General features: G+C 36.1%; 1 protein-coding gene across 1 annotated transcript in view; it reads right to left on the bottom strand.

Annotated features, from left to right (window-relative positions):
• Positions 1–17482, bottom strand: part of LOC138705449 (attractin-like protein 1) — a 75286-nt gene extending 57804 nt beyond the window's left edge. The window contains exons 1-2 of the mRNA XM_069834161.1: positions 17191–17482; positions 14897–15088 (exon numbers count right to left, since the gene is read on the bottom strand). Coding sequence (XP_069690262.1) covers positions 14897–15088; positions 17191–17387 — 389 coding nt within the window. The 5' untranslated portion in view covers positions 17388–17482. The remainder of the gene's footprint in view (positions 1–14896; positions 15089–17190) is intronic.
• Between the last annotated feature and the right edge of the window lie 5044 nt (positions 17483–22526).

A 22526-nucleotide genomic window follows, 5' to 3' on the forward strand; every position in this document is an offset into this window, starting at 1 on the left:
TCATATGACGAAAAGTTGATTATTTTACATCTCCGTTTCTTTGATTTCAAGTATTGAAAGCCATATACTGATGCCATTGTAGTTATTAGAAACATAAATTGAATGACTACATCGTCAGTCATTGTGCAATTCTCTATTTTTATGTAATAGATTCTGTAGTTTTGTTGATTCGGTATGTTTGTTTCCACACACGTATTATGTTTACGTTATGTTTAATTTTCATTGTGAATGGGCCTTGGCTACTTAAGTTTGTGGCATATGTTTATGTGCTTATGTTAATGTTTACGTTATGTTTAATTTTCATTGTGAATGGGCCTTAACGTTTAGTGACCAATGAAACTTTTCATCAGAAAGATCAGTTGCATCCTTTTTATTAAATAATCTAAGGTTAGATGTTTAATTGGCATTAAATTAACAAAGGCTATATGCTATGTATGTATATTACTTCCAGCACAATATGATTAATAACGAGGCAATAATTATGTAACTTGTGAGATACTAAAAATCGGAAGGGGTATTTAGTAAAACTTTACTTTCAGTGTACTTCAAAAATACAGTAAGGGACAATAAAATATAAATTCATCCTACAATGTGATTTGTAATCAAGCCTTCGCTTACTTCAAGCAAGACATGGCATGAATCCTCAGTCTACAACCTAATATGCAGTAGGCCTATAGTGATCATCGAAACATTTATATACCGGTATCTAATATTAGAAGTTAATTCACATTAAATTAATAAGGTTTTATTCTATGCACATTATTTCCATGTAGACCTACTTATGTTTTCAGCAAAATATGGTTGATAACGTGGAAATTCTTATCAAACATATGCGATAATTAAATTATTTTCTGTTTAAATATTTCAAAATGCTTTGATTTTCAGAACAGTTGGGAACAATAGGTCTAACGTACAATCTCTTACTACAATGTGATTTGTAAAGAAGAAACACTTTAATTCAAGACAGAAATGATATGAATCCTCAATCTACAGTATAACGTGTAGTGATCATCAAAACGTTTCATCAGGATCGCTTTTAATTTATATTGTAAGTAGTCCTATATCTAAGACTAGAAGTTTCATTCATATTGAATGTGAATGAATGTATATTTGTCTTCAAGCAATATACTTTTTGATGAGGCGGCACTTCACATTATTAGTAGGTGTACAGTGCCGACTCACCGTTTTACACGCCTCACGTACAAGTCATTTAGGCAATTATTTATTTTTAATTTATTACTGCAATTCTTTCACTAGTCTTTTCTTGTCTGTCATCAATTCTTCCACAAGTTTACTCCTAACCCATTATTATACCAAAAATACTATAACCCCCTCCTTATGACACATTTCCCCTCACTCTACATCTCTAATTATTTGCATTTTTCACTACTCACTTTTCCACATTGCTACTTTTTAGGTCTTAGTTTTCTTTTCTCACGATTTATTTCCCCTCCACACCATTTCCTTAAGTCATACTGTTTTTTCACCTTGTTTTCCCCTCTTCCTTCATCACTACTCCCTGAACTATCTCCTACTTGCGTTACTCCACTTCTCGTCAGCCTCGATGTTTCATTCATATTACATTATAAGGTTTTATTTCATGTATACTATTTGCGTGTAGGCCCTACGTTTCTTTCCAGCATAATATCATTAATAACGTGACAATCTTGTAGAACCTATGCGATATATAATTTCGGAAGAAGCATTTAGTACATAATTTTTCGGTATGATTATTTCAAAATACTTTGATTTTCAGTACAGTAAGATACAATCTCTTCTTACAATATGATTTGTAATGAAGTCTCCGGTTACTTGAAGAAGGACATGGCATGAGTTATCAGTCTGCAGCCTAATATATAAGTTAGTGATCATCAAAACGTGTTATCAGAAAGGCAAGTTCTGTTTTTTATGTTTTCTATATTTAAGATTGGAATTTGATTTCGGATTAAATTGTGATGTTTTTTTTTCCTATGAATATTATTCCTATGAATATTAGCAATTCTTCAGAACTTGTGCGATAATTTCATTCGAAACGTGTATGAAGTACAAGTTTATTTTCAGTGTACGTATTTAAAAAAAAAACTTTGATTTTTAGTACAGAAAGGAACAATAACGTAGAATCTCTTGTTACAATATGATTGTAAAGGAACATCGCGTTAATTCAAGAAAGATATGTCATGAATCCTCAATCTATAGCCTAACATATAAGTTTAGTGGTCATCGAAACGTATCATCAAAAAGACCAGTGATATGTTGGAATTCGAAGTATAATTCGTATTACATTATAAAGTTTTATTCCATGCATATTATTTGCGGGTACTTTCATTTCCAGCGCAGTATTTTTAATAACGTGGCATTCTTGTAGAACTTATGCGAAATTTAATTTCGGAAGGAGCGTTTAGTAGATAATTTTTGAATGTGATTATTTCAAAATACTTTGATTTTGAGTCCAGTAAGATATAATAACGTAGAAACTTCACTGCAATGTGATTTGTAATGAAGTCTGGCGTTAAATATAGACATAGCATGAATTCTCAATCTGCAACCTAAGGTATAGTGATCATCGAAGCGTTTCTTAAGAAAAGCCAGTTCTATCCTGGGATTATAAGTTTAATTGATATTACATTATAAGATTTTATTTTATGCATATTATTTGCGTGTACTTTTGTTTGCAGCATTATATTATTAATAACATGGCAATTCTTATTTAAATTCCGAAGGAGTATTTAGTACATTTTTAGTTGTTCTTTGCAAAAGTGTTATGTCCACTGATGATATTTTGTTGGTTTTTTGCGACATGTTGTTCCTTATTATCTTCTCTATCGATAAAGCTACAAATTAAGCGACTAAACGTGTTCTGTCCATTGTAGAAAACGATTGAAGAAGTTAGGTGCAGATGCAAGGAATGTTTTGTCCTCCTACTATACAGTTACATAATGTATTAATTCCTCAAATGTGTAAAATGTGTTTTGTTCAATCATGAATCCTCTGCTACCACTATTACATCTGCAACCAAAGTAATTACTGTCCAATAAATGATTCCTTTGTGTATAATTCATGCTATTCTTTGTTGTGGTACCATGTTATTTTAATGATTTGAAGAGAATTTTAAAAATAATGTTGTAATGTTTTCAGCATTGAAGAACAGCTATGTACTGATTATTGTTAACAGGAAAAGTGCTTTTGTAGATACGATTGGAGTTTTAATAGTTGCCATTTAATACAGTGAATTGACAGTAATCATGAATGAGGGAAATAGAATGGCAACTCAAACAACAAAGTAACATCTATTGCTCCCGACAGAGCTCGAAAAAAGACGAGAAATGAACAATCCTTGAAAGGAAACAAGGCGAAACGAATGAGGTTAGCTATGTTCAGTTACTGCCTACTGTATTCAAATATTAGTATAAATAATTTATTTTATGCTCTATGATAACTTGTTTAGTTTATTATCGTTTCTATAATGCATGTAATTTTACAATATTACTTTACATTGTTTCAGATACACTGCAAACGTTTCCCAAGATCCCCAAATTGTCAGCATCCACAAACTCAAAATTCAGATGCTTTTAATTTACATTACAGGATGTGAGATTAATCAACCAGAAGTTCTTCCAGGAGCCAGATCTACACGCAAAATGAAATGGTTCTGAAGTATGTGACGGTGCTATCACCAAAACGCAAACGATCTCGCAAGAATTCTTTCAGCAAGTCTGTATCAGTAAAATGTTACGGAGTAAATATGAAGAAAGGATAATGTTCACTCAGGTATGTACAGAGCGGTCTATGACATTCTCTACAACACTCGGCAGCAAGTGAGCCCGGAACGGTGTCAGCGCTTGTCATTCCCGGTGAACTGGGTCCGCCACAGTCGCACGCTACAGTCTTTCTTTCTCTGTCCCTGCTTTCTCTCTCTTTGCCTGCCTTCAAGGACACATTGCAACAGATAGCTGCTCTTCAGTTGTCTATGAGTTCTGTTGACGTTTGTATTGATGTACCTATGTCTTTAATGAATATTGAAGATTGTGGCTTGTAAACTTTTGTGATGCCATACTAAGCCACAATCTTCATTCTTCATCTAAGACGTACGTACATCAATTCAAACGTCAACAGAGCTCATAGACAACAGAAGAGCAGCTATCTGTTGCAATGTGTCCTTGAAGGCAGGGACAGAGAGAGAAAGACTGTAGCGTGCGACTGTGGCGGATCCGTTCACCGGAAATGACAAGCGCTGACGCTGGCCCGCTTGCTGCCGAGTTCCGTAGAGAATCGGTGCGTTTTTTTTTTAAAGCAAGACGTAAAGCGCTGCAGCAAGACCGTTCTTTTATTACATTTGCTTCACCGTCGCTGCGGAATGTGTGTTTTGGTCTTTTGCAACGTTTATTATTGTCAAAATCGTCTAGTAATAATAATTCCATGTCATTATCATGGAAGTCGAAATTATTTAACATGTTTGGTTCTTTTAGGGTTAAATAGAAGCCAATATTAATTGTCCACCATTTTGCAGTCAGTTGACCTACTTACTTTTTTTTTCGACCCTCATTTTGCTGCAGCAAAGGCATGAAGCTCTTTACTGAAGCGCTTTAAAAAAAACGCACGGAATGTCATAGACCGCTCTGTAGAAATAATTCTGTTCCTAGAAGCACTTCAAATAGGAAGGTTTCGTCTTCAAAATTTATGTAACAAATTTCTCAAGCAAGGTGTTTGGTCAAAAAAACAAGAGGTGGCATTTTTCGAAATAACAAATTTGCCCATAAGAGACAATCAGTTAAAATATTAATTGAGAAATAACTATATCTGAGTCACTACTGCACATAAAAAAATGTAAACCAGCCATTTAAGCATTTCAGCTATGTGGGATGAGTACAAGAAAGCTCCGAAGTATATTTGTTAATGAGTACAACATAAGCTTTGCAAGTCCTGCAACTGATTGTTGTTCAACATGTTTACGAGTGAAGGAGAAAATTAAAAACTGTGCAAATCCTACAACAAAAGATGATTTTCGATTACACCTTAAACTATATGAAAAGCGAACTGATGTATTTTTCTTCTACTTAAGTCTAACGAAGAAGAGCATCTTACTTTGAGCTATGACTGCCAAAGAAATTAGAATTAGTAGAATCTCTTCCCATGATATCAGCCTCAACACTAAGTGCAAATTATATAAAACATTAATAAGACCAGTCTTGCTGTATGGATCTGAAACCTGGGCAGTTGGCAGTGCCGACAATTGTAGGCTGAGTATATTTGAGAGAAAGGTTCTGAGGACGATATACGGACCAGTAAATGATGAAAGCAGTTGGAGGAGAAGATATAACTATGAATTATACCAGCTTTTTAAAGCACCAGATGTTTGCAGAGAAATTAAAGCTAGGAGAGTCAGGTGGCTGGGCCATATCTGTAGGAAGGATGAAAATGATCCTTGCAAGAAATTGACTCTCACTATATCTTTCGGCACCAGAGAAGTAGGGAGACCTCAACTAAGATGGCTGGATGAAGTGGAGAAGGATATAATAGCAGCAGGTGTTAGAGGATGGAAAACAAAGGTGTTAGATCGAAGGACATGGAAAAGCATCGTTGGGGCAGTCAAGGCTGGAACCCGGCTGTAGAACCAAAGAAAAAGAAGAAGAATCTATTCCCAGTAGAAATGATGATGTAATTAAAAGTAGAAGTTGCCCTATAAAATACTGAAATTCCCTCTCTGAAGAGTGAATGTAAAAATAACGTGAATATTTAAAATAAGTGTTCTTTTTTTCTCAATAAGTTTTATTATATTTATTTACTTTTCCTTCTCAGCATACGAGTAAATTAGTTTAAAATTTATTTTGATATATTTTTAGCATAGAATGAATACTTCTCTATGTAGATGGGTTCTGTTAAATTGTTGTGCATTTATCAATATGTTTCATCATATGAAGCCAGTTGTGTAGACCAATTTACAGACAGTCATCCACGGTGCGCCATAGAAGACTGGTCTTCACTACACCCACTTTGAGAAGAGGTTGTGGGAGATTTATTAGGATACCTCAGAGGAACAGGAGCTTCCGGAGAATACCTGTGTTAATGGATGCGTGCTTATGCCGGAGATCGAACCTGGGTTCACAGGATTGAGTCCAGCGCTCTAGCCACTGGACCATCGTGATGGTTTTGTATAATATGTATACATATTGTGTGTGTGTATATATATATATATATATATATATATATATAAGTGCTCTGCCCATGGGCAGGTCTTTCATTGCAAACCCAGCATTTTCCAATCTTTCCTCTTTTCTGCCTTCCTCTTAGTTTCCTCATACGATCCATATATCTTAATGTCGTCTATCATCTGGTATCTTCTTCTGCCCCCAACGTTTCTCCCGTTCACCATTCCTTTCAGTGCATCCTTCAGTAGGCAGTTTCTTTTCAGCCAGTGACCCAACCAATTCCTAAATATAATAATAAATTATTTGCAAATAAAAGATAAATATTTTGTGTCTATTTACGGAATTATCCGATTTACATCTTGAACACATTGCAATATTTGGTTTTCCCCGTTTGTTATAATTCTTACAACTTTATATGCAGCATTCAGAAGCCACCAGACTGAGGATCCTGATTTATGAAGGGAGAGTAAATGTAAGTAAAGGAAAAATGGAGGTAGTGCTCAAATGGTATTAATAGAAATCAAACTGCTTTTATATATTCACTAATACAGTTTTTTTTTTGTTTTATTTTGTTTCTTTTGTTTCAGGCCCCGCTCATATCCTGTGCCTCATCGTGGCGAGCGGGTGAAACAAAGAATGATGTATGATGCCAGTTTTATTAATGGCTGAAAGTATTTTTCCAATTTTCCGTGACTTGCCTTATTTAGGACACTCGATATTTTAATTAATTCATGTTTAGGCCTATAACAAATTTCTAAGATGTCACTTACATAAAATTTCTTAGTAAAACTTTACCTACCAACACAATAAATACTGTAAAATGGAAAGGTTAATGCGTCCTTCTTTGGCTAAACAGGATAACTACAAGTAGTGGTACATGCATAAGGCCAGGTCATGGACGCTGTTGATCGGAGACTCATTAAAGTAAGTTAGAGATTACAAATTGACTTATTTTGTTTTTTAAATATAAATGCATCATTGGTTATAATTTCTATCACACATCATTGACTTGAAATTATTTTTTTCAGTAGAAATATTCAACAAAGTTCACATGAAATAGGTTCATAGTGAAGTCTTCTTTGTATTTGTTTCCATTTTCTCCTATCGTCCAAATTTTCTCAAATTTTCTTCATTTCCACACCTTCTCTGTATTCTATTGTTTCTCCTGCTGGTATCTTTATACAGCTTTTTAGACGAGTCCAGTATTCATTGCTATTCTCAGGTGTGGATTTTAATGTAGCAGCTTCCTCTTGAAAATTTCTTCGTCACCTGTTTTCCTCTTATCTTCTTGAGACGAAAATCTACTTCGATTACCAACAGGACATGGTCTGAGTTAATATGGTAAAGCCTTTGCATTTTTTAAGCAATTTCGGAATATTTCCTGCACCAGTATGTAGTCTAATCTGATATCTGATTTCGTACCCTGTGCATGTCCAGTTGTATCTTCTTCGTTTATGTTGTTGGAATAGTGTATTTTCAACATTCACTGCATTTCTCTTACAGATAATTCAGATTCTCCTCTGTCATTTCTTTTTCTCAATTTCATTTTTTAAGCAATTTCGGAATATTTCTTGCACCAGTATGTAGGCTAATCTGATATCTGATTTCATACCTTGGGCATGTCCAGATGTATCTTCTTCATTTATGTTGTTGGAACAGTGTATTTTCAACATTCACTGCATTTCTCTTACAGATAATTCACCAAAGATTCTCCTCTGTCATTTCTTTTTCTCAATTTCATTTTTTAAGCAATTTCGGAATATTTCCTGCACCAGTATGTAGTCTAATCTGATATCTGATTTCGTACCCTGTGCATGTCCAGTTGTATCTTCTTCGTTTATGTTGTTGGAATAGTGTATTTTCAACATTCACTGCATTTCTCTTACAGATAATTCAGATTCTCCTCTGTCATTTCTTTTTCTCAATTTCATTTTTTAAGCAATTTCGGAATATTTCTTGCACCAGTATGTAGGCTAATCTGATATCTGATTTCATACCTTGGGCATGTCCAGATGTATCTTCTTCATTTATGTTGTTGGAACAGTGTATTTTCAACATTCACTGCATTTCTCTTACAGATAATTCACCAAAGATTCTCCTCTGTCATTTCTTTTTCTCAATTTCATTTTTTAAGCAATTTCGGAATATTTCTTGCACCAGTATGCAGGCTAATCTGATATCTGATTTCATACCTTGGGCATGTCCAGATGTATCTTCTTCATTTATGTTGTTGGAATAGTGTATTTTCAACATTCACTGCATTTCTCTTACAGATATTCACCAAAGATTCTCCCCTGTCATTTCTTTTCCAACTGTTCATCCATCTTGTTCTTCTCCTACTACTGCGTTCCAGTCGCCCATTAGGATTACGCAGCTCCCTTCTTCTCCTTCTCAACTACCTCTTCTATCTTGTCATAGCTTTCTTCCACTTCCTAATCTGCTAATCCACTACGTGGCATGTAAGTTTGCATAGTAAATCCACAAAACCAGGGTCGTCTTATATGGCAGATAAAAGAAAGGAGATATTACAATTCTACATTAAAACCATTATAAAAAAAACAACAGATCACATTCGTTGTCTGAGGCAAAGAGCTCGTAAAATATATCCTGACTTTCACTGTTGACAGCGCCATCATATAGGTCCCATTCTGAATGTGACAAGTCGGTTTCTACTTCGCCATAACCAGTCCATAACAAATCGTCCTCTGTGCTATCCATCGCGTTAAAAATGCCATATTTCTTTTAAGGATTTTATCACTGTTTACACTTTCACTTTTTCCCATGACAGTTGGTAGTATGAGGGTATTTTAAAGGACAGACGTAAGCAAAACTATAATATTGTGCTTCAAATTTATACCTCGTATTATCTGAAGACTATCTTATTTGCGGAAATATACGAAAGTATGAATAACATTGGCGGACAACTGAATCCTATAGATTCAAAATCCCCTATATCTACTTTCACAAACTGAAGGATGAGTAGGATGAGCAATGAAAAGTTGAGGGAGTTTTCAACGTGACAGTGATTTTTAACAAACCTTTTGCTTTAAATTTAGTGGCTTTCTTAATTCAAACTATATAAATCATTATAATTCATTCTCTGCAAGCAATATGTGGGCGTAACGCAATTATGAACAAAATGGTCTTTAGGGGGTTTTGAATCTAGAGGATTTAACTCATAGTTGTCCGGCTTTTTGTTACTGCTACAGAAAAAGTTTTTATAACTGTCATGAAAAACAGTCATGCTGTCTTCTCCTGTTATCCATCTTCTTGATTAATTCCTCATCACGTACAAGGGCACGAATTTGAGGTTCATTGATCTTACAAAGCAGAAAAGGCTGAAACTATATGTTGCAAACAATTGCAATCAGTATTCAATGCTCTGACAAACTGTTTCATCAAGTCAAACTTGATGTGAAGTGAGGGAACAATGATTCTATCTCGGCTAACGATTGGTTCATGTATCATAAAGTCGACAGTGGTAAAACATGACCAAACACGCTTTCAGTTTGTTTTTTGTTACAGTAGAGTATAAATTCAGGGGCGTATTCTGCGGACTACCGGGGCTACCGGCGGTAGCCCAAGGAAATTACAAAAGAAAAAGTTTATAATATAACATAATGTAATAATTTTGTATTATTAGTTTTACCACAGTAATTAAAATTAAAGTAATTGTTAGATTTATATGCGCTCTCTGCTCTCGAAAAGAAACAAGTTGTCAAGGCGGCATCACTGGAGAAAGCGCTTGCTACGTGAGGTAGCCTGTGACCGTACCGCGCACGCTGTCCGGTCGCACAACTGCCCATCCCCCCGCTCTCTTCTGTTTCCAACGTGCAGTGTAAGGCCGGGTGAGTTGCCGCTCTCGTGATCGGTTTCTTCGCAGGCGCGAAGCAACAGTATGCTTAGCACGCTAGCTCATGAATGTAATTGTGTTCTTGCAGTGCAGTATTTTAAATTTGTAATTTGTTCGAGTGTCTAAGAGTTATATTAATTGTGAATTATTAAGTTTTTAATTTCCCAATTAAGTGATATTGTGAAAAATATGGCAGAACAAGTTTCTGGAGAGGTTTGTGTTGAAAATGACTGTGTAATAGAAGGTTTATTAAAAGTGCCTTTTAACCGTCGTACATACAACGAGGAAGTTGAAATTGTGAAAATGGAAAGACCAACTCCTGAGTTAAATTTGTCCATGGACGTAAAAGAAAAACAGCGTGAGTACACACGCCATTTCACTTCAACATCATATGGTAAATGGAATTGGTTGTGTGGTAATTCTAAACTGTCTAAATTATTTTGCTGGCCATGTTTGTTATTTAGCCGCGAAACTAATGTGTGGTCAAAAGAGGGTTTTCTAATATCAACTCCCTTCGAACGGCAGTCCTAAAACACGACAAATCAAAAGCTCATATTTATAGTAGCATGAACTTTGCAAACTTTGGGAAGACAAGAATTGATTTACAGCTAGATAAGCGAAAAGCTCTACATATCAACCAACACAATGCTCCTGTGGAAAAAAAATCGGGAGATTTTACTGCATCTTATTAACGCAGTCTGCTTTCTAGGAAAACAAGAATTGGCTTTTCGGGATCATAATGAGAGGAAATTATATTGAATATTTAAGTTCCTTAAGTGAATTTGACCATTTACTGGCCAATCATCTTGAGAGTTCAACAGTATTTCGTGGTACTTCTCCCGCAATTCATAATGACTTAATATTTGCTATAAGTGGCGTTATGATAAAGAACATAAAATCTGAAATAGAAGAAGCACCTTTTGTGGCCACTGTTGTTGATGAAACAAGTAACTGCTCTAATCAGAGTCAATTGTCCACTGTTTTAAGATACGTCGATAGTACTGTCAATGTTCAAGAACGGTTTATAGGATTCACAAATGTCAGTTCGGGCAAAACTGCTGCTGCTTGGTTTCAGCATGTGGAAGGTGTTATAGCAGAATACAATGTCGGCAATAAGTTAATTGCACAGACATACGATGGTGCTTCAGTTATGGCGGGAAATATTAATGGCTTAAAAACAAAAGTTCAAGGAAAGTATCCTCAAGCACTATTTGTCCATTGTTACAGCCATGTTCTCAATTTAGTTTTGCAACAAACTACTTCATCCATTCCAGAATGCCGCATTTTTTTCAAAACACTGTCGGGTTTAGCTGCATTTTTCTCATCATCTCCTAAAAGATCAGAAAAACTCAAGAATTTATGAAAAAGAAACTCCCAAAAGTAGCACCAACTAGATGCAATTTTACATCTCGGCTTGTAAATACAGTAAAGTAATACAGAGAACAACTGACTGCTTTCTTTGAAAATATCATTTGTAATGACTCTGAAGAAAACTGGGTTGATGATGTAATTGTGCAGGCTCAAGGATATTTGTATTTTTTCACACAGTTTCAGAATATATTTCTTCTTGAAGTCTATGCTAGAGTGTTCGCACATACAGATGTGCTCTACAATATTCTTCAGACAAAAAGTCTAGACATAGCATACTGCTTGCAAGAGGTATCAAAGTTAAAAAATACTATATTCGAGTTCAGACGTAGAGGGGTTTCCGTCCATATGGAGTAATATGGAAAATGCAGATTCTTCAGCCAATACAATGGAACCACCATTAAAGCGAAGAAAAGGAGATGATGAATTGAAGTACAGGCAGCTGTACTACAGCATACTAGATCGTATGCACATGGAAATTACTGACAGATTTTCTGATTATGGAAAGCTTCAGTTCACATATCTTCTAGATTCTCAAAAATTTTCTGCTTATAGAGAAAACTTCCCGAATGAGGCACTAAACAAATTATTTCAGTCCTATAACAGTCACTTTGATAAAGTGCGTTTGAAAAAAGAATTAAGTGTAATATATTCAGCAGAGGTCTTTAATTTTTCGAACAAACCTATCCATGAAATATTATCTGCCATATATGAAAACCAGCTGAACCAAGTTATTCCTGAAGTCCTTAAATTGGCAACATTAATTGTGACAATGCCAGCTACGTCAGCATCAGTAGAAAGAACATTTTCTGCGTTGAGAATAAAATCCTACTGTAGATCAACTCATACACAAGAACGTTTATCCGGCTTGGCACTGATGTCCATTGAAAAGTCATTTCTACAGAAACTTCGCAAGCGGCCTAACTGTAATTTCAATGACGAAGTCATCAAAGTATTTTCGTCCCAATCAAGACGTCTGAAATTCATATATAAATAGGTAAGGAATTTTATTATAGGGACTTTAAAATATATTTTGTGTAATAATAGGGTCAGTGGTAGCCCAGGCCCTTAAACCAGTATACGCCACTGGTATAAATTATTATCGAAATGTGAACGTGAGGCCAACAGCCGGCTGGTCTGTCTGACCTTTTCAAGGTCTGTGGCGACACAGATTATTATTAATGTTTTTTAATATTTTATTGCTATCACTGGGTTTGAAACGGAATTGTAGCGGTTTTATCCGTATTTAGTTTAACTTTATTACTAGTGAACAATTTATTTGATTAATAGTTTGTCTTTGAAATAGGCCTACTTTTTATGAGCTACAGCTCATCGTCTTCTTCTATAAGCAGTAAGGACACAAGGAGCAGAAATAAAGGATATTCATATTTATATAATTTTGTTCATTAACAAAGCACTCAAGACTTAAAGATTTTTTCTTAAAAAATATATTAATTACATATTATGTAAGAGAAAAACACTTTTCAATAATTACAAATATAATAATAAAAATAATACACTGCAATTACTTACGCATTAGGTATATACAACAGAGAAACCTACACTTTTCCTTTAGAAAACAAAGATTTGTTAAATCAGTGGATAAAAAACACAACAAGGGTTAAATGGCATCCCACTAAACGCAGCTTCCTATGCTCTCCACATTCAGAAGACAATATATGTACATGACAAGGAGTTGGAGGCAGTTGTTGACAAGGCAGTACAAACAATTGCTGGTTTTCTTGCACGCTTACAGAACAACATTAACTTTTTTTTTTTTATTTATTTTTTCTTTAAAATTTCGACCGGCCAGAGGCCGTTTTTCCAAAGTTATCTATTTTTGTTTTTTGTTTGTTTTACCTTTGGTTCCTTTGTTTTTTACTTATACTAATACAATCACAACACCCATGCCCGAGGCGGGACTCGAACCCACAACCCTTCGGACCAAGCGATAGGGACATGCCGTGCCCCTACCGCTTGAGCCATCCGGGCCGGCGAACTTCAGATCCTCACCTACGAAACGTAAAGCTTATGATGTAATAAGGACGTGTTAATTTCATTTTCTTTTCAAGAAAATGCAGTTCACCAAAACTTCAGTAAATAATTTAGGGACTTGAACAATAGGTTGTGTGAAACTGCATCATAAATTATAAACAAGTGTTTTGATGGAGTACTGAAAGAACTTCCAGAAATTAACAGCTCGGAGAGACACCATTTGTCTCGTTTCATATTTATTATCCATTGTTTCAACAGATGCTTTTTCTTTTCAAAGGGAATCTGCAAGAAAAGAAAAATACTGTACACACCGCATGGTATGCCGGGCGTTGTTACACATTTATGCATGAAAAGAAATGCAGCTAATTAACAAAACTATGAACTTAACTTCATAAAATTTACATGAAATATGATAAATCAGTTGTCTTTTTCCTTTTGACATTGCAGTTATATGCAGCACATACAATAGGCATGTTTTTTCTTTGTTTTTTCGTAGCTCTGCCTCCGTATACACAACAATGTAAGCAGACGAATTTTTACAACGGTGGGCGCTTAGTTCATATCTGCTGTGTTTCGCGGTGGCACCGCAAAGAGCGCTGTACAGGACAACATGGCACTCTATAGGTTCGTTCCAACAGCAGTCAGGAACCGTCCGTAACCATCGTGAGCATGCGCAGTACAGAAAAAGCGTTCCAACACAATCCAAACCAGTCCTGAACCGGAAACATGTACTGCAGTCGGGCGTTCCAACAAGCTTTTGACACGGGTTCGGAACGGTCAGAAATAATCCGTGGATTGAGGCATGTACGGAAGAGTACGCGAGTCGCGCATGCGCATAAGCTCACCAACGTCTCCTGAAGAAAGACATGATCGACTGTTCACATCAGTGAGGTTAAAGATGAAAAGTGACAATACGGACGAATAATAAAACTATAGAGATTTAAATTAAATTTTCGCCAAAAAGAAAGGGAATGGAAACTATTTGGGTATTGAAATAGTTAATTACAATTTCAACATGCAGCTTTGTTTAAGAGTATAATAAATAACGTAAATACATTAATAATAAAAAAGAACTATTTTTAGATGAGAGTCCCCCAGTACACGACATTGAATTAACGAAATTCTTGCCTTACATATTTTTTGTCATCTTTTTATAGAAAATGATCGAAATTCTGCAATTAGAATTAGCTGCAAAACGATAATAATAAGCATCCCGTTCTTAGCAAAGATGATCACAGTTATAGCATCTCTGGATTTAGTACATAACGATCCGCGAAAGCGTTCCAACAGCGTCCAGTCCAATTTCAATCCCATAGCAGATGCTCAACTAGCGCATGCGCATAAGATGGTACAGGAACCGTACATGAACTGATCCATGAACCGCTTGTTGGAACGAACCTTATATTCTTCTCTTTCTAACTCATTGCGCGCGCTTCACCGTACCGTACAGACTTGAATATGCATCACTGGTGTAAACCTAAGTTCACGAACGGGCCTGAGATCCGACCTTCGTAAGCTAAAACAAGCCACTGACCTGAACACTGCCAGCAGCGGTGCCTCAATGCTATCCCCATCATAGACATATACAGAGTCCCAGCCGCATTCCGTGGCGAATTCCTCCAGGCGCAGTCGGATTGTTGCATTGCCTTCTACCAGCCAGCTGCATTTGGTGTCGGTAGAGTAGTTGCCGTGTCCATCGTGAATGTAGCCCGAGGTGTCCGTCAGCCTGGCACATCACAAACAACGCTATCATACCAAGTACAGGGTGTATCTAAATTCAACACTCAAACTTCTAGGGATGATACAAGAGATCAAAACAAACTTTTTTGGTAATGACCATAGATCGGGAACCAACTATTGAATGACAAAACCGGAAACTGTACTGTACTGTAAGGAATAAAGAATATAGTTGTAACGTTACTTATGACACTTATTCCTCAAAACCATTTCAATTTGTTATCATTTTAAAAAAAACTGTTGGAAAGTACGGCCTTCTGCGTCAATACAAATCTCTGCAACGACGTGTCATTGCCTGTCGTACACTTTCAAAGATTCCAGGCATGTGCTGTAGAGCGTCAGCAGCTGCAAATACCAGAGCGACGAGCTCTTCCTTCGATTAAAGTTGAGTCTCGTACACCAGGATCTTCAAGTGCCCCCAAACACAAATGTCAAGTGGGGTGAGGTCGGGAGAACGAGCAGGCCATTCAGTAGGTCCACCGTAGCCAATCCCCTTGACTTATTGATTTTTATCTGTTATATAGTAATTCATTCCGCGCATTTGAATATCTAATGGATATTGCGCGAGCCGCGAGAAAAGTAGGCCTACATGCTGAGAAGCATCAAAGGGAAACAATTTTTTTTCATGCATTGAAGTTATGCTGCTACAGGGACATCATTTTATTTTTACTAAAATTTTTAATATTAACCTGGCTATACCTTTGGATTAATGATTGAGACCCGGAAACACAATTTGCTACCTCCTTCCACGACTGGAGTTCGATGGTACTGGCGTAAAATACAAAACAAATCACTTCACTAGGTATAAGAGGGAAGAAAAGTAGTTCATCCATTTACGTAAAGTAGGAAATATCGCGATTTTGAGTTTGATAATTTTCATTAGGTTTTGTTTAATCAAAATACAGTACAGTGTTAACAATAAGTGTTTTTACTCACGAACTGAGTTATCCATGCGAACGTATTCATTATGCAGCGTATATTATACTGTCTACAGCACATTAGCATACAATATAGAGAATGAAGTTAAATTGAAAAATAACCATAATATGGATATTTAAACACATTTTTGAAAATGGTGGCCGTTCATCTCGATACAGGCTTCAGATCTTTTGTGCCTATTATCGCACTATAGACTATTGCCTCTAATTCCAATTACCAGTTTCGTCCTTCATACTTAGTAACTCATGTTGAAACAATTCTGTACCTACTCTATAAAAGAGTACCTTACGTACTGTAAATTCAGTCTTCATTTCTGCCCAACCCGCACAGATAAAATTACTCAGATATGCTCTCTACTGTCCGTCCAAGTGATTATGTCGCAGGATCGTAGGAAGGGGGGAATCACGTGATAGTTAATTACTTAACGAGGTCCTTTTATTTAAGTTATTTTAAACAGTTGCATAATATTACGTATACGTCCAATTAATTCCTAATAGAAATTAATGTTTTCAGAAAAGAGCTAAGAAAGCCCAGCCACTAGTCTTTACAGTGGAGCGAGCAGAAGCATGTGGGGAAAATCGGGATGCGACGTAGGCAAATGGACGACAGTACCTGTGCGAAAATATGATTCAATATTGAAAGTTTTCGTCACTGGAAAACGCGAACATATTTCCGAAACGTACTATACTCACTAACTCAGTACTGCGGCCTTGGTTCTGTGTGGAGGACAGTTGGATTTCGTTAGTAGAAGGGGTGGGAGTGAAGTACATTCAAAACCTCAGGTACAATAAAAGTTGAAGTAAAAATAAAATGATGTCCCTGTATATCTATCTATGTACAGTAATTAAAGGTCTTAATAATGTGTCGCATCGTTCTTGGATAATCTGATTTTTTTAGATGTTTGTGTATGAATACTGTATTCGTACATTCACTGCACTGTTCTATATCACTCAACCGTTATCTTGAGTCGTGTTAAAAGTTACATAAACAAGGTACAACTGCACTGAAATTATTATTATTATTATTATTATTATTATTATTATTATTATTATTATTATATTCATAATAATAAACTTTTCCCAATGCGCCCTGGTACTATTTAATTTACGACTGCACCCCTGATTGCAGTTACACGGGCCACAGTTAGCATACCTAACTTTGCCGGTACAAAACTGACAGAGCGATCCACTCCATCCGTCAGGGCACTCACATCTGCTGTTTACACACTTCCCGCGGACACACGGCACTTCCGTACAATTTAAGTCAACCGCAATACTCCAACGAGAAACACATAAAACATACACGAATATGAGAATTTTCGATAAACCAGCCCGTGTCCTCTCTCCCATAATGGATCCACAATTTTCTTCTCGAGCAATTATGTAACTTGGCTCTCAACTTCGCCAATAACCCCAGCAGCTACGTGTTACGCTCGCAAATGACCATACCAAAGGTCACACAAAGTCACGTGGTGTGTCAGTCACTGTAACAGACTCTGTCCCTCTAGAAGGAAAATTCGCACATTCCCCTACTCACACTGCACGAGTAGACGACCTATATAATAACAGGAAAAGATTGGTTTCACAATTATACTTGTGTTCACCTACTACACTGTTTATTATGCCAACAACGGCAAATATTTTCCTAAGCATCTTATTCTCAAACACCCTTAGCCTCTGTTCCTCTCTCGAAGTGAGAGTATAAGTTTCGCAACCATACAGAACAACCGGTAATATTATAACTGTTTTATAAACTAACTTTCAGCTTTTTTGATATCAGACTGGATGACAATAACTTCTCAACCGAAGAACAGGTATTTCCCATATTTATTCTGCGTTTAATTTCCTTCGAAGTACAGGTATCTTTTATATTTGTTACTGTTGCTCCAAGATATTTGAATTTTTCATCTTTCAAAGTATGTATTTCCATTTCGTCGTTCTGGTCACGAGACATGATCATCGAGGCTTATTCTGTACTTTCGTAACAACCTGTTTTATGGTGAATAAATAATAATAATAATAATAATAATAATAATAATAATAATAATAATAATAATAATACGAGGGGCGTTCAATAAGTTATGTCCCTATAGCTGTGAAATTGATTGTTATTAATTTATACTCACCTGCTTTACACATCCTTTAACTCCATCCATGACCTACGTTTCCACGAAAGCACCTTCGATGTTGAATATTCTAATATTCTAATAGGCCTACATGTGTGGAACAATCTATAGCACTTAAAAAAAAAAGAATCAGGAGAAGTACTATGATACACTTCTACAAAGTCCCTCTTAAACAATGGTCCGTCATTGGTTTGCTGTTTGGAAGTAGAAGTTCAATCACAAAATTCACATGGAATTATCTTAAGGAACTTCACATTCCTTTTGATTACGTAATGTCTATTCTTATAAATATTATCAAGGATTCTCTTCAAATATTACATCATCATCTCTATTTCAATTAATCAACTTATATTTGCCTTCAACAATTAACTTTCTTTTTTCTTTAATGTATCACATCACATTATTGTACATGTTTATTGTATTCAGGACCCTTGTGGTCACTGAAAATTCTTTGAGCTGATGTCTATAATTTAGAAATTTATTATTACAGTTGCACTTCTTCATGTAAGTCAGCGACAACTGGTCTCTGAATAAATCAAGAAAAAGGAAAATCGAATCTGCAGTGATACGACTTTATCTCTTCTCTTTAGCGATTTTTCGTAAACTGTCGACGAATTTGTATAATGCACAATCGCGTATAGTAGTTTGTAAATTTCTTTAACTGATTTTGTAATGCTTCTAAACCTTACGAATTAATAAAATCGTATTGAATAACAGAGTTTACAAGTATTTGCAATTTTTTGCGTGTATCCTCCGCCGACTTCTGAAATGATTATGATACATTAATATTCTTCTCAGATTCTGCCGCCCATTAGGTCGGATTCTGTTCGCTCCGTATGACATTATAACATGGAAGTGTTGAAGTAGAAGAAAATCTCAGCCAGATAACTTGTTTCGTCCAGGATTCGATCCCGGGTCTGTTAGTTTCGCAGTCAGAAACGCTGACTACTACACCAAAGCAGTGGACGTATTTGTAGTCTTTAACTTGTCATTTGTAAATTGTTTCTCTTTCTCGCTCTCTCTCTCTCTCTCCATGAGGCCGGGAGGGGAACATCCCTGTGCACTGCGACCTGAGGTCTATTGTGCACTCGTGGGATGAATTGCAAGCCCACCGACAACACCCACGCCGAACCGACCTAACCGCTAACACCCTGACGACCAGTTCCGCCATCCTTCTAAGTTCGTGTACCATTCCACCCAACAGCCCCCCACATTCCTTCCTCAAACGGGCTGGAGTGTACGCCCGTCTGGCCAACGGTCTGAAGTGTGAGGAGTGGGTTACCAACTACCATGCTTTGGCATATCCATAGAGGCCAGACGAGAGTCCCAGGAGTTTCGGAAAGCCGCCACAGGCGTGATCTGAAAACCTAGGAAGACAACCGGAATGATAAGGAAAGGATGATGGGGGACGGAAGAAAGTGACGAGAAAGAGTGGGGTTCCATACGCCTAATAAAGTTACCTGATATTCATCCATAGCAGTGAGGGAAAAACCCCAAAAAATCCTCACCCAGGCAACTCGTCCCAAGCGGAGACTCGAACTCCAGGCCGCTGGGTTCGGGAGCGAACACGCTACCACGAGACCACAGCGGTGGACTTCGTAAATTGTTAATTTGTTAACAGTGAGAAACAGAGCCCCGTTTTAAAAATGTGGACTTAATGTTAAACTCTTTCTAAATAAATTTAACCTGTAAAAACAAAGCATTGTAATTAATTTTCGAATATCCTAGTAGCCTACATTTTTGCTTTTATGGTGTTACATCCGAAAGTTTCAGGTGTCAATTCCAACTCCAAGAACTTTCATGGTAACGTATTCCATAGAGCAGTACGTATGTTTGTGCCGTGGTCTACTTTACTTAACTTGTGCTTGTATGACTATATAAATTTTTATTAGTGTTCTTTAACTATTAGTCTGTAAAATTGTATCAGCGTAATTTGTTTCTGGCTAAGTGGAAGAGAAGGCCTGATGGCCTTAACTTCGCCAGAATAAATAAATATTATTATTATTATTATTATTATTATTATTATTATTATTATTATTATGCATTAATTTCCAGATGCTGCTGCACTGGTTATTGTGATATTTATGAAGAAATAGTTCAACAATAACAGGAAAAGTGGGAATATTTCCAGAAAATCTGTCCAGGCAGAACCCTTGCTCACACAAGTTTCACTTTAATTCATTGGGACTTGATCTCGAGCCTCCAGCGCGGAGGTCTCATATTTTCTTGCCCGTCTCTCTAAGGTTGGGTTGGATTAGATTTGATTCGGAGTTAGACGTAAACTTCATCGTGCATCAACCTTCAGACATTTATTACGACCCATCTAACATTGTTATTACAGTTGTGATTCTTCCTCAAGTTTTCACGACATTTTGGAAATCTTCAGAACCTTCGTACAAATGTTATAATCATATTCTTCTCTATTTTTATTTTATGATTGAACTGCCAAAACGCCTCCTCAGTATAACAGGCAGTCTTGCATCTCCGCGGATTACTCCAGGCAGCAAATTTCATTGGCGAGAAATGGGCGCTAAATTTTTACCTGGACTCCTCTGAATCAGCAACAGAGCTCATCATTTACCGGTACTTGCTGTTAATCGGTGCATGGGGCTCCCTGCTTTACATTCTTAAAAAAAAAAAAAAAGTCATACGAAAGGTATTTTATCAATCTGTCGACTAGACCTCTACATTCTCTTGAAAATGACCGACCGAGTTCGCCGATCAGTCATCGGTTGTGAAGAAGGCAGCCGGGAAATGATACGCTAGAGCGTATGCAGTCGAGAATTTATAGCCGATCGGTTGAAACGTTTACTCGTTCGGTCGTGAGCGCTCGAAGTTGTTACACTACAATTACGTCACCTTTTAATTCCTGATATCCAAAACAGTTAGTATTATTTAAATATTTTATTGCAATTTTTATTCAATCTGAAAGCCTGTATACCAGACCTGCAGCTCCTCAGAGCGACTGCCTTACCATCCCTTCTACCCCACCCACCTTTTCTACCAGTGCGGTCATAGCATTCTAGTTACGCTCGGCTGCATCAACATTCATTCTCACGGCGGCAGGTATACAATACGCTATCAAGAATTACAAATGAACAGATAATAAAATCCTTTGGAACATACCTTTAGAAAGTAAGAGAAAAACGAATGAGGGAAATAAATAAGTTAAAAGACGTAAAATGATGTGTGCATATCATGTAAGAAAGTCTACCTATGTATATATCGTCCTATTACTAGTAAAGCCGATGAAGTTCATTTTTTGTGTAAAAGAAGTTACGTAAAGTTCCGTGCTCTGTATTCTACTAAAATGGAATAAGTCCGAAATGTTGCATGCAGACAACAAACCAATTACTTTATTTGAAGAATTTATTATGATTTTTCGTGCATTAATAAAGTTTTCATTCCTGTTTTTATAAAACTTGCATTACTGGTCTTAACTGGTTTTACTAGTAATAGGACGATAAATAAATTGTACGTTGATAAGTGAGTGATAGATATATGACCGGATATCAATGCTGTCATTCAACATTGTAACGCACTCCAGCAAAATAAATAAGTGAATGAATGAATGAATGAATGAATGAATGAATGAAAGAATGAATAAATAGATAGATAAATAAATAAATATATAAATACATAAATAGATAAATAAATAGATAAAAAATAAATAGATAGATAAAAAATAAAAAATAGATAGATAAATAGATAGATAAACAAATAAATAGATAAAAAATAAATAAATAAATAAAAATAAATAAATAAATACACAATATGCGTAGTGCAGTTTAAAGAGAACTGAAACATGGCAAAATCTAAATAAATAAATAAATAAATAAATAAATAAATAAATAAATAAATAAATAAATCATCATCATCATATCCTTCACGTATTAGACCCTACAGGTCTGTTACGGTCTCGTGCCAGCGCTTGCGTGGTCTTCCCAATTTCCTCTTTCCTCTTGGTACATAAGTAAGAATCTGTTTAGGCCATCTAGTGCGATCCATCCTTTCGACATGTTTTTTCCACTGAAGTCGATATTGTTGAACAAAATTAACTATAGGATCCATTTTTAGTTCCTGCAATATGTCCACATTTTTACGGTGTTCCAGCAAAGAGCATCCCGCTGTTCGTCGCATGAACCTCATTTCAGCTGTCGTCAGCCTTTGCTCATCAGCTTTTCTGATTGTCCATGCCTCGCCTTGTATGTTTCTGAACATGGGATGATTTGAAGACGGTGTTAATTACGCCAGTGATTTTTATAAATTTAGATATTTTGTTCGACATATCTTCATCAGTGATTTAAGAGAGGTTATAACCTAAATAGTTAAATGAATTAACACGTTCAATTAAAGTATTATT

This window comes from Periplaneta americana, chromosome 1 (assembly GCF_040183065.1).
Source record: "Periplaneta americana isolate PAMFEO1 chromosome 1, P.americana_PAMFEO1_priV1, whole genome shotgun sequence".
NCBI classification, from domain to species: Eukaryota; Metazoa; Arthropoda; class Insecta; order Blattodea; family Blattidae; genus Periplaneta; species Periplaneta americana.